The 12940-nt window shown below is 46.6% G+C and overlaps 1 protein-coding gene across 4 annotated transcripts in view; it reads right to left on the reverse strand.

The window, feature by feature from the left end:
- LOC121286299 (unconventional myosin-XVIIIb-like) overlaps nucleotides 1–12940 on the reverse strand; it is a 341286-nt gene that overhangs the window by 176685 nt on the left and 151661 nt on the right. For all 4 annotated transcript variants that reach the window (XM_041203361.1, XM_041203360.1, XM_041203359.1 and 1 more), the window contains exons 16-17: nucleotides 12649–12808; nucleotides 2257–2440 (exon numbers count right to left, since the gene is read on the reverse strand). In XM_041203361.1, the coding sequence (XP_041059295.1) occupies nucleotides 2257–2440; nucleotides 12649–12808 (344 nt within the window). The remainder of the gene's footprint in view (nucleotides 1–2256; nucleotides 2441–12648; nucleotides 12809–12940) is intronic.

Here is a 12940-nt window from a genome sequence, read left to right on the forward strand (position 1 = left end):
ATTTAAACTAATGCTTAGCTCAGTTACTTTTATGAAGCCTCAAAACTTTCCCAATTGTCCAGTAATCTTAATTCAGCTCCTTTTCCACCCTTTTGGGTTTTTGTCATTTTAACCGCTCCCATCAGCTAACTTTGGACTTTGTATACTTTCAAGTATATCTTCCCTAATATCTCAGTACTTTTTTTTGCACCGTTACCAGGAAAGGGGGATCCTTTCCAAGATTTGTTTTAATCACCTCATCTATTCTGTGCTTCCACAAGGCCTTTCTAATGCGCTTGAAGTGCAGTAAAAATACAACTGGAGACCTAATTTCTGACTTTTGCAATTAACACTGTTTACTGAATACACCTATTTAATGAATAGGCGTAAAGCAAATATTTAATGAAAAAATAATATTTACAGTTGAATAATACTAACCAGCCCCTCGAAAGGCATAAATGGTTGCAGCGTTTACAATGAGCTATTATTTTCTACTTAACCTTTATATAAACAGTATGTTTCTCTTACAATCACCTGCAGTAGCTACATTGGTCTAACCTATGGTTCCCTGAAATTCGGATTGACTCAATTAAACTCAAATTGTTGAACAATGCTTTAAGTACCCTTAAAAAATTGTGGCCAGGGCTTCCTGGGGATGACTAACTCTGAGTTATATTTAAAAGTGAGCACAGTCATGCCAGAACTGAGCAAATTCCAGGGTGCATGTTGGTTTTAAATATGACTGGGTTCCTCCCTTCTGCCTTTCGATGGGACTGGTTGATCCATGCAGCATTTGTATTGAGTTAGCCTGGGACATGGAATTTGATGTTAGGTGGTTCTTCAGCATCTTGGCCTGGGTTTAAACTCTTCCTACCATTCCCACTCTGTCAAGGTCCTGCGCCATTTTCCTAGGATGACTTATGGAAGACCAGATGCACTCCAGCAAGAGGGAAGCCCACCATTAATGGGAAACTAAATTTGGCAGTGTTCCAATGTGATATCTGCTGCAGTAATAAAGGAAGAGGAGTATGATAAAAACTTTGCCTCTCCCTTGCCCCAGTTAACAGCTGGAATGATTCTCATAAGAGCACGCATTCTGCCCAGTTCAGACCTCAAATGTACATCATAGTATTATTAGTATTTCAAATTAATGTTTCAAAAGGATCTATCATAGGCCTGACTTAGTGGACAGCTCTAGCCACCTAGGCCTAGGTCAGTGCATTAAGTCATTGCCTCCTATTTTTGGAGGTCCTATTGTCTCATTATGGAGGTCTTGTGGTGCAATGGGTAGCATCCCTGCCTCTGAGACAGAAGTTCTGGGTTCGAGTCCCATCCCAGGGCTCAACACCCAAGTAAGGTGCGTTCATAACTCGTCCAAACAAGTTGAGTATCTACCTGAAAATCCTTCCAACACAGGCCAATGGCAGGCAGTAAGAGCGGGAAACAGTCATCCATGTGATGGAAAGGATGTTGGAACTTCTACCATCACTATCCATAGCTCCAGGCTACAACATGCACGTTACAAAGTACATGTTGCCACAGCAGCTCGGACTCCCTGAGTGAACTGTAACGTACAACCACTGTCTCGTTGTAGGGTGAGCTCTACCCAAAATGGCCATTCAGATACTAATCCCGACCAAATAAAAGGTAAAGTTTGAGATGAAAGGAATATAAGAGGCTAAGAGATATAATAAGACCAAGGTGGGGTTTGAGCTAATTGCTTAATTGAATAATCAATCAGCTGCCTGTTTCATCTCTCCAAATTTTTGCTTCCTTTTTTTTTATTTGTTCATGGAATGTGGGCATTTATTGCCCATCATTGCTTTGTTCAGAGGGTATTTTAAGAGTCAACCATATTGCTGTGGGTCTGGAGTCACATTTAGGCCAGACCAGGTAAGGACATCCTAAATGACATTAATGAACCACATGGGTTTTTACAACAATCAGCAATGGTTTCATGGTTATCGTCAGACTTTTAATTCCAGATTTTTACTGAATTCAAACTCCACCATCTTCCTCTGTGGTGGGATTTGAACTCAGGTCCCCAAAGCATTACCCTGGGTCTCTGAAATACTAGTCCAGTGACAAGACCTCTACGCCACCACCTCCTTCCATTTCAGTCACAAACTTAAAGTTGGCCCCGGGAGCCTGTCAAATACTGTTCTAGGATTGAATTTGATGGGTTTCCATCAGTTCAGTTGTGTTAAAGAGAGTCAAGTGGAAACAGATACTTATAAATATAACCTCTGGCCCATTACTCAGCCTGTCCACACTTACCACTTGTAGCTTAATAAGCGCACATACTGAATTTCTCTTCACAGCTGCAAAGCTGGTGCTGAATGTCTTCCGTACACAGCTGATCCTGTGCAAGGCCTGCTGGGAAGTGCCTTCCAGACCAGACACTGATCGACAGATCATCGGGATTTTAGATCGTGGATAGAAAACTTTCTTGAGGCATTCACTAGTTGGAGGAAAGGGTTGATAGATTAGCTGCATTTCATTGATGGTGCTGTATCAAACAGTATGATAATTGTGATGCACCACAGACTGAGAGCTCAAGGTTTGACTCCCTGTCTTTTGACATTTGCACATGATTCACCCATAAGTTGTCACTCGTTGGTCTCAATGGTTATTTGGGTATAAGATAAACCAGATCAACATAAACCTGATCAAAATGCCCAGCCAGAAAGAGGTTAAATTGACAGTATTTCCAAATGAGATTACATTTAACCAAACTTAATGATTGGTTACAGGGTTCCATTAGTGGAGTCCATGAATATGCTCAAATTCAAAATTATCCCCCTTGCTCTTATATTTTATAGACATAGTCTCGAAACTGATGCTGAATGTAACCAGCCAGAGAGCATTACACAAGATGGGTCGGTTGATTCCAAGAAGTGAGAACTTGACTTTTTAACAGAAATCCCTTGGCCACTTATGAGAGTTTCAAATGAATTGCCCAACCTCACCCCTCCTCAGCTCATCTGATGTTGAAACATCTCCTCCATGCCTTCAGTACCCTGAGACTTGACTATTGTATCACAGTCCTGGCTGATCTCCAACATTCTACCCTTTGTAAAATTGAGGTGATCCAAAATTCTGCTGCCTGTGTCTTAACTTGCACCAAGTCCCTCTCTCACCCCTGTTCTCACTGAAGTACATTGGCTCCCAATGAATCAATGCCTTGATTTTAAAGTTCTCACCCTTGTTTTCAAATTCCTCAATGGTCTCACCCCTCCCTATCTCTGCAATCTCCTCCAGCCCCAGAACCCTCTTAGATATCAGCACTCCTCTCATTTTGGCCTCTTGGGCATCTCCAATTTTAATTGCTCCTCCATTGATAGCCATGCCTTCAGTTTCCTTAGCGCTCAGCTCTGGGATGTCCTCCCTACACCTCTTCACCTCTCTGCCTCACATTTCTCCTTTAAGACACTCCTTAAAACCTACCTCTTTGACCAAGCTCCTGGTCATCTGATTTAATATCCCCTTATGTAACTCAAAGTTTTACTGTTTTATAAAGCCTGTTATGTGCCTTGGGAAGATTAATTATGTTATAGGTGCTATATAAATATAAGTTGTTGCTCGTGTTGAAGAATGGGTTTCAGCAGTTCATGCATGTTACATGGAACTGAAGTACATCATTCTTATTTCCCTATTGAGTAGTGACAGGGATCAAAATAATGGCTTAATCCCATCCAACGTTCAAATCACTTTCTAAATAAGGAAATCATAGAGCAGCATTGACAATTTCATTGCAAGCTGCTGCCAAGGGTGCTCCACCCATTTGAGAATAATATGCATCAGAGTAGAGCTCTTCCGAAACATTATAGGTAGAGTTATAAGAAACCCTAGAGAAGAAACCTGTGATCACATTATAGAAATAGATAATATAACTGCTTTGAATTTCTCTGTCTTGTTCCTTTCAATATGCAACTATATCAATGCTAACCGAAATTCTCTTTGTTGCACCTTGATCATATTAAAGTAAAGGGCTGAAAGTCTGGTCAGGAGCTCACTGTTGGAGGATCCTGGAGCAGATTACAGGAGGCAGTCTTCAAGGGGTGGGCCAATGGGAGCTCCACAAGGCTCTGGGCAGCCAGCAGCCCCGCTGGGAGAGGTGGGCACTGCCAACGTTGGTGTCGGACATCGAGGGCACCTCAAGATAGAGATGCCTGCTGAGGACCTGTAAATGGTAGAAAATACACTGTGGCCACAGCTGGCAGGCTGTCATTGTGGAGGGCATACCCGGCACAAGGTGGCCTGCGGCTGTGACGCTCACAGTTCAGCGGTCTATGCTGACCTTCTTCATGGGGTATACCCCTGACAATTCACACCCCCCCCCCCCATCAACGCCACGCCCACCACGCCACCCCAACCAGCCGGCCACTGAAAGGGTACCACCATTGCAACTATGTGCTCCATTAAGATCGGGCAGCCCGTCCACCATCTAGACAATCCAGACAGCGTATGAAGAGTGAAACGAAAACAAAAATACCTGGAAAAACTCAGCAGGTCTGGCAGCATCTGCGGAGAGGAACACAGTTAACGTTTCGAGTCCGAATGACTCTTCAACAGAACTAAGTAAAAATAGAAGAGAGGTGAAATATAAGCTGGTTTAAGGGAGGGTGGGACAAGTAGAGCTGGATAGAGGGCCAATGATAGGTGGAGATAACCAAAAGATGTCACAGACAAAACGACAAAGAGGTGTTGAAGGTGGTGATATTATCTAATGAATGTGCTAATCGGTGACATTAAGGGTAGAAAGCAGGACAAGCAAGGTTCAGATAGCCTTAGTGGGGGTGGGGTGGGGGGAAGGGATCGAAATAGGCTAAAAGGTAGAGATAAAACAATGGATGGAAATACATTTAAAAATAATGGAAGTAGGTGGGAAAAGAAAAATCTATATAAATTACTGGAAAAAACAAAAAGGAGGGGGAAAATCGGAAAGGGGGTGGGGATGGAGGAGAGAGTTCATTATCTAAAATTGTTGAACTCAATATTCAGTCCGGAAGGTTGTAAAGTGACTGGTCGGAAGATGAGGTGCTGTTCCTCCAGTTTGCGTTGAGCTTCACTGGAACAATGCAGCAGGCCAAACACGGACATATGAGCATGAGAGCAGGGTGGAGTGTTGAAATGGCAAGCGACAGGGAGGTCTGGGTAATGCTTGCGGACATACCGAAGGTGTTCTGCAAAGCGGTCACCCAGTCTGTGTTTGGTCTCTCCAATGTAGAGGAAACTGCATTGGGAGCAACGAAAGCAGTAGACTAAGTTAAGGGAAGTGCAAGTGAAATGCTGCTTCACTTGAAAGGAGTGTTTAGGCCTGAGACAGGTTAGAACGGGTGAGAGGAGAAGAGAAATTGAGATGACTAATGTCACGCTGACAGTTCTCAATGAAAAGATCAAGAGAAGGTAAGAATCCAGAGGGAGGGGTCCAGGTGAAGGGAGAATATTGGAGGTGGGTAAAAGGATCCGTTGAACGGGAAGAGGACTCCTGCCCAAAGAAGTGAGCATGGAGACGAAGGCGGCGGAAGGTGAGGAGAGGGGAAGTAAAGGGGCAGGTGTTGCACCTTCTGCGGTTGCATGGGAAGGTGCTGTGGGAGGGGGTTGAGGTGTAGGGGGTGATGGAGGAGTGGATCAGGGTGTCTCGGAGGGAATGATCCCTGCAGAATGCCACCAGGGGTGGTGAAGGGAAGATGTGTTTGGTGGTGGCATCATGCTGGAGTTGGCAGAAATGTTGGAGGATGATCCTTTGAATGCGGAGGCTGATGGGGTGACACCGACACCAACACTCATCCAGGACCCTCCACCCCTGCCTGTCCCTCTGTCCCCATCCCATCTTCCAATCCCAGCCCCAGCTGGGTATTCACCATACCCCCTGACCATCCCTCTCCGACACTGAACGTTCAGTGCTCAGCAGAGGACTTAGTTTCATACCCTTACGCCCTCATCTCAATGAATTTCGGGCTCGGCACAATGCTGAACTCTTCTTCCACCGTCTTCGTCTCCGGGCTCACTTCTTTGGGCAGGAGTCCTCTCCCCGCTCAACAGATCCTTTTACCCACTTCCAATATTCTCCCTCCACCTGGACCCCTCCCTCTGGATTCTTACCTTCTCTTGATCTTTTCATTGAGGACTGTCGGTGCGACAATAGTCGTCTCAATTTCTCTTCTCCTCTCACCCGCTCTAACCTGTCTCTCTCTGAACTTGCTGCACTCCGTTCTCTCAGGTCCAATCCTGACATTGTCATCAAACCCGCCGACAAGGGTGGTGCTGTTGTTGTCTGGCGCACTGACCTCTACCTCGCAGAGGCTGAGTGTCAACTCGCAGACACTTCCTCCTACCTCTCCCTGGACCATGACCCCACCACTGAACGTCAAGCCATTGTTTCCAGAACTGTCACTGACCTCATCTCCTCTGGAGATCTTCCTTCCACAGCTTCCAACCTGATAGTCTCCCAACCTCAGACGGCCCGCTTCTACCTCCTACCAAAAATCCACAAACAGGACTGTCCCGGCAGACTGATCATGTCAGCCTGTTCCTGCCCAATGGAACTCATTTCTTGCTATCTTGACTCCATTCTCTCTCCCCTTGTCCAGTCCCTTCCCACCTATACCCGTGATTCCTCCGACACCCTACATCACATCAACAATTTCCAGTTCCCTGGCCCCAACCGCCTCCTCTTCACCATGGACGTTCAGTCCCTCTAAACCTCCATCCCCCACTGGGATGGTCTGAGGGCTCTCTGCTTCTTCCTCGAACAGAGGCCCAAACAATCCCCATCCACCACTACTCTCCTCCATCTGGCTGAACTTGTTCTCACACTGAACAATTTCTCCTTAAACTCCTCTCACTTCCTCCACATAAAAGGTGTGGCTATGGGTACCCGCATGGGTCCCAGCTATGCCTGCCTCTTTATAGGGTATGGGAACATTCCTTGTTCCAGTCCTACTCCGTCCCCCTTCCACAATTCTTTCTCCGATACATCGATGATTACTTCGGTGCTGCTTCATGCTTTCATCTGGACCTGAAAAAATGTATTAATTTTGTTTCCAATTTCCACCCTCCATCATTTTCACATGGTCCATCTCTGACACTTCCCTTCCCTTCCTTGACCTCTCTGTTTCAATTTCTGGTGATAGACTGTCCACCAATATCCATTACAAGCCTACCGACTCCCACAGCTACCTCGACTACAGCTCCTCACTCCCCGCTTCCTGTAAGGACTCCATCCCATTCTCTCAGTTCCTTCGCCTCCGTCGCATCTGTTCTGATGATGCCATTTTCAAAAACACTTCCTCTGACATGTCCTCCTTCTTTCTTAACTGAGGTTTTCTACCCACGGTAGTTGACAGGATCCTCAACTGCGTCCGGCCCATCTCCCGCGCATCCGCCCTCACACCTTCTTCTCCCTCCCAGAAACAGAATAGGGTCCCCCTTGTCCTCACTTATCACCCCACCAGCCTTCGCATTCAAAGGATTATCCTCCGCCATTTCCGCCAAATCCAGCATGATGCCACCACCAAACACATCTTCCCTTCACCCCCCCCGGCAGCATTCCGCAGGGATCGTACCCTCCGAGACACCCTGGTCCACTCCTCCATCACCCCCTACACCTCAACCCCTTCCCATGACACTTCCCCATGCAACCGCAGAAGGTGCAACACCTGCCCCTTTACTTCCCGTCTCCACACCGACCAAGGGCCCAAACACTCCTTTCAAGTGAAGCAGCATTTCACTTGTACTTCCCTTAATTTAGTCTACTGCATTCGTTGCTCCCAATGCGGTTTTCTCTACATTGGAGAGACCAAACGCAGACTGGGTGACCGATTTGCGGAACATCTTCGGTATGTCCACAAGCATTATCCAGATCTCCCTGTCGCTTGCCATTTCAACACTCCACCCTGCTCTCATGCTCATATGTCCGTGTTTGGCTTACTGCATTGTTCCAGTGAAACTCAACGCAAACTGCAGGAATAGCACCTCATCTTCCGACCAGTCACTTTACAACCTTCCGGACTGAATATTGAGTTCAACAATTTTAGATAATGAACTCTCTCCTCCATCCCCACCCCCTTTCCGATTTTCCCCCTCCTTTTTGTTTTTTCCAGTAATTTATATAGATTTTTCTTTTCCCACCTACTTCCATTATTTTTAAATGTATTTCCATCCATTGTTTTATCTCTACCTTTTAGCCTATTTCGATCCCTTCCCCCCACCCCACCCCCACTAAGGCTATCTGAACCTTGCTTGTCCTGCTTTCTACCCTTAATGTCACCGATTAGCACATTCATTAGATAATATCACCACCTTCAACACCTCTTTGTCATTTTGTCTGTGACATTTTTTGGCTCTCTCCACCTATCACTGGCCTCTATCCAGCTCTACTTGTCCCACCCTCCCTTAAACCAGCTTATATTTCACCTCTTTTCTATTTTTACTTAGTTCTGTTGAAGCGTCATATGGACTCGTAACGTTAACTGTGTTCCTCTCCGCAGATGCTGCCAGACCTGCTGAGTTTTTCCAGGTATTTTTGTTTTTGTTTTGGGTTTCCAGCATCTACAGTTTTTTGCTTTTATCTTACTGTATGAACAGTGCCCTCAATTAGCATTGGCTTTATTGGCTATGCATAACTGGCGGGCAGTTGACCATCATCCTCCAGAATCCAGCTTCCTGGAAGTAGGCCAGGGATGGAAACAAGCCAGCAGGCTGGAATGCCGGCCGGTAGCAAGAAATTGTCAGCACGCCCGCCTCCAAAGCCACTTCTGCCTCGGGGTGAAAGCTCAGCCCAGAACTCACTGCCCCACTTGTGCACGAGCTTGACATCATTGAGTGACATCTCAACTTCTTTCCTACTCTGTTCAACTTTTATTGTGTCCTGTGTTCAGGGCTTCAGCTCTTCGCTACATTTCTCTAGAAAACAACATTTTATAGCATTGGTTTACTTTCCATTAAGTCAACAGGATATATGTAAACCAACGTCAAGCTTAACTGAAGCTTGCTTCAATAGCCCATACAGTATTAAGAAAAATAATTTTAAAAAAGCTTGCCCTAATCCATGGTAATCTTATTAGATTGATTTTAATACAGAAATATGATTCAAATTTGGTTTTAAAAAGCCAAAGTGGAGCATGTATTAATCCCAAATCCCATGTATTGCACCCACAAGGGAGATGGATACTGACAAAATATTACATATTGATTAACCTGTTAATGGGTGTAACTTTTTTAATTTGTTCATGGGATGTGGGCATCACTGGCTAGGGCAGCATTTATTTCCCATCCCTAATTGTCCTTGTTCAAGGGGCACTGTAAGTGTCAACCACATTGCTGTTGGTCTGGTTCACATGAAGGCCAGAACAGGTAAGGATGACTGATTTCCTTCGCTGAGGGACATTAGTGAACCAGATGGGTTTCTACAACAATCAACAGTGGTTTGATGGTCATCATCAGACTTTTAATTCCAGGTTTTTTGTTATTGGATTCAAATTCCACCATCTGCTGTGGTGGGACTCAAACCCAGGTCCCCAGAGCATTACCCTGGGTCTCTGGATTACCAGCCCAGCAACAATACCACCACACCGTCACCTCCCCACTAGTATTAATAATGCAGATCACTTAAAGGAACAAATATTATGAAAGAACAGGTGAACTCATTCTCAACGTACAATGTTCCAGAAAGAAAAAGGGGTTCACGCCCACAGATAGCTGAAGAAAACTTAAGGAAGGGCTGCTTTGTGCCAGTGTCAATTATAAATTACTCTAATGCATTTGGGTTAAGCATATTTGCCATCACTTGTGTGAAAGGCTGATAGAATGTGAATAAAAACTCAATAAATTATGTTGCAGCTTTGATTAAGCAGTTGTCTCTCTCAAGTGGGAAAGTCACAGGGCAGTTGGTGCAGAAAACAATGGTGCATAACTTCTAAGTTCCATGCCACCATAACTGGGGGGTACACCAAAGATGCGCTGGGCTGGGGAACGCTCCCCTCAGCCTCTCCAGACGTCCCCAGATAAGGATTGTACAGCAATTGCTCGGGAAGTTCACACTTCCACTGGGAAATTGCCCTGCAATCAGAACCACCGCAAAGTTCAGATGGTTCCAACTGTCTTACCAGAATAGTTATCCAAGAAACATTGGAAGAATTAAAACTACTTCGAACTGCTGGGTAACCATAGTACTGACCCCCGCCCCCTGACCCCCAGCCACTAGCCACCCAACCCCGGCCAACCACCCGGCCCCCACCACTCCAACCACCCAATGCCCCCCAACTGACCCCCACACCAACCACCCAACCCTCAACCCTCGACCGCCAACCACCCCCACTAACCACCCAACCCCCACCCTGCCAACCATCCCACCCCTCCCAACAACCCGACCCCTCCAACTGATAACCTGACCCCCAGCTCCCCGACCACCCAACTGACCACTTGACCCCCACCCCTCCCAACCACCCAACCCCCGACCACCAAACCCTAACCATCTGACCCCCAGCCTGCCAACCATCCCACCCTTCCCAACAACCCGACCCTACCAACTGACCACGCAGCCCCCACTTCCCCAACCACCCAACCCCCACACCCGCGAGCACCCGAACCCTCCCAACTACCCAATGCTCCCCCACCTCCACTGCCACTGACCACCTAACCCACATCCTCCCGACCACCCGACCCCACGACTGCACCCCCCAGTGACCACACGGTTCCCACCTCCCTGATCACCCAACCCCCCGCCCCCCCCCCCCATACTATGCACCTGAACTCGACCATCCAAACTCCCCCACCACTGAGAAACTAACACCCCTCCCACTGACCACCTGACCCCACGCCCCCAACCAACTGACCCCACCCCCACCAACCGACCACACCCCATCGACCCCAATCCTACCCACTTCACAGAATCACAGAATTGTTAAGTCGCAGAAGGAGCCCATTCGGCCCATCGTGTCTGCACCGGCTTTCCAAATGAGCATTATGACTTAGTGCCATTCTCCTGCTTTGTCCCCGTATCCTTGCACGTTGTTTCTATTCAAATAATCATCTACTGCCCTCTCGAATGCCTCAATTGAACCTGCCTCCACCACACCTACAGGCCTTGCATTCCAGACTCCAATTGTCTACTGTGTGAAAAAGTCTTTTCTCGCATGACATTTGCTTCTTTTCCAAATCACTTTAAACCTGTGCCCTCTCTCATCCTTGATCCCTTGACGAGCGGGAACAGTTTCTCCCTATCTACACTATCCAGCCCATTCATGATTTTGAACACCTCTATCATCACCTTACCTTACAAACCTACCGATTCCCTGGCTGCTCAAAATGGCTGGACCTTTAAGCTTCCCTGCTTTACAGCAGCGGGTGCTGTAAAAAAAAAAGGGGCGTGGCTTCCTTACCTCAAGCTCTCCAGCCCTCAACACAAGGCCTCAGGAACCCACTGCACTGGACAGTTCTCGTCCGGCCTGAGCCGGAAGGTGGGCTGAGAAAGAGGATTTTAAGCTAAGAAACTTGGACAGGAGTGGCATTCCAACTCTGATTGCCGCTCCACAGAAGTCCAGGGCCAATAGTGCGCATCCTAACACAGTGCTGGTTAAGTTAAGAGACATGGGGCAAGGTAGAAGGGCCTTTAATCTGCACAAAAAAACCTCTATAGGTACCTGGCATAGAAGTACTTGTGGATTCTATGGCAGGTACGAATGAATTAATGCAGGTGTCATTTCTCCCATTGCTAGGACGGGCTGTCTCCCCATGGCAAGTTCTATCAATTCATAAAGTGCACTCAGGTTGGTTAAGTGAATGTTGAACTCCAGGGAGCAGGGGGAATTGATTTATTTTTAATAATTGCAAGCATAGTCTCTCATAATTGCTTTAGTATCTGTTATCAATACAGTGCCTGATAGGGTGGTGGATACAGATTGAATAGTGGGAACTGGATAAGTGCTTAAAGGGGAAAACTTTGTAGGCATTTGAAGAAGGGAAGGGGTGGTGGTGGGGATTGTAACTAACTGGATTACTCTTCAAAAGACCCAGCACAGACTAGAATCAAATCACCTCCTCCAGTGCTGTACGATTCTACTATTCTCTAATACTGTTTTGTCAATACTGGTGCCAAAAGAGAATGAGGGAGATTTCTTTGGCATGGCCTTCGCAGGGAATGGAAGTATGGTGTGCCAGAGAAATTATCCCCAGGAGAAAAAAATCAGCCCTTAAAAGCAAAATGGACAGCCCTGAAATATTAAATCCTTGAAATTATAGCAAGATGCTGTGTAAAATGTGCACAAGAATTGGTGGCATAGTGCCACTTCATTCCTGCAGAATCCTGTTGGATACAGTTCCACAAGGGCCACAAAACGAGGCCCGCCTCAACTGGCCATTGTCCCTGTGTGAGGCTTGTATATTGGGAGGCTATTCAATAGCAAAGCGCAGGATCGTAGCTCATCACTACCATCACCCAGTGTCAACTCACATGCACCTACAACCAGTGTCAGCTTGGCTGATCGTTTCCCCTTCTTTACCCAGTGACACTGAAGCTAATTATTGCAGCCATGCTATCATTCTGGCTAAGGTCAGCTGCCTCAGTACAGACCAGGAACCTGGATGGCTTGAAAGACTCAGCCGGTACTTGTTTTAACTTCTGGATCTTACAGGTGGTCTTCTCCATCAGGCGAGAACACTTACATTCTTGATTCCTGCAGCAGCTGGCTGGCATTCTCTAGCGACAGGTTCTGCTTGGCTTTATTGATCCAGCCCGTCAGGTCATACCTCACAGGGTCTGTGCCAAGCCGGTGGGCAATCACAAACTGCTGCTCCTGCTCACATCTCCTCACTGGCTGTTTCTCTGCGAGCACAAAATCATTGATCAATCACAGACAGGGGGAACCTTAAGCTTTAGTCAATTGGTGTTAAACAATCTGGATGTGACAGCCTTAGACTCAGAAGCAGTAACTGTAAGGAAAAATTGCAATAGCAA

This window comes from Carcharodon carcharias, chromosome 13 (assembly GCF_017639515.1).
Source record: "Carcharodon carcharias isolate sCarCar2 chromosome 13, sCarCar2.pri, whole genome shotgun sequence".
NCBI lineage: Eukaryota > Metazoa > Chordata > Chondrichthyes > Lamniformes > Lamnidae > Carcharodon > Carcharodon carcharias.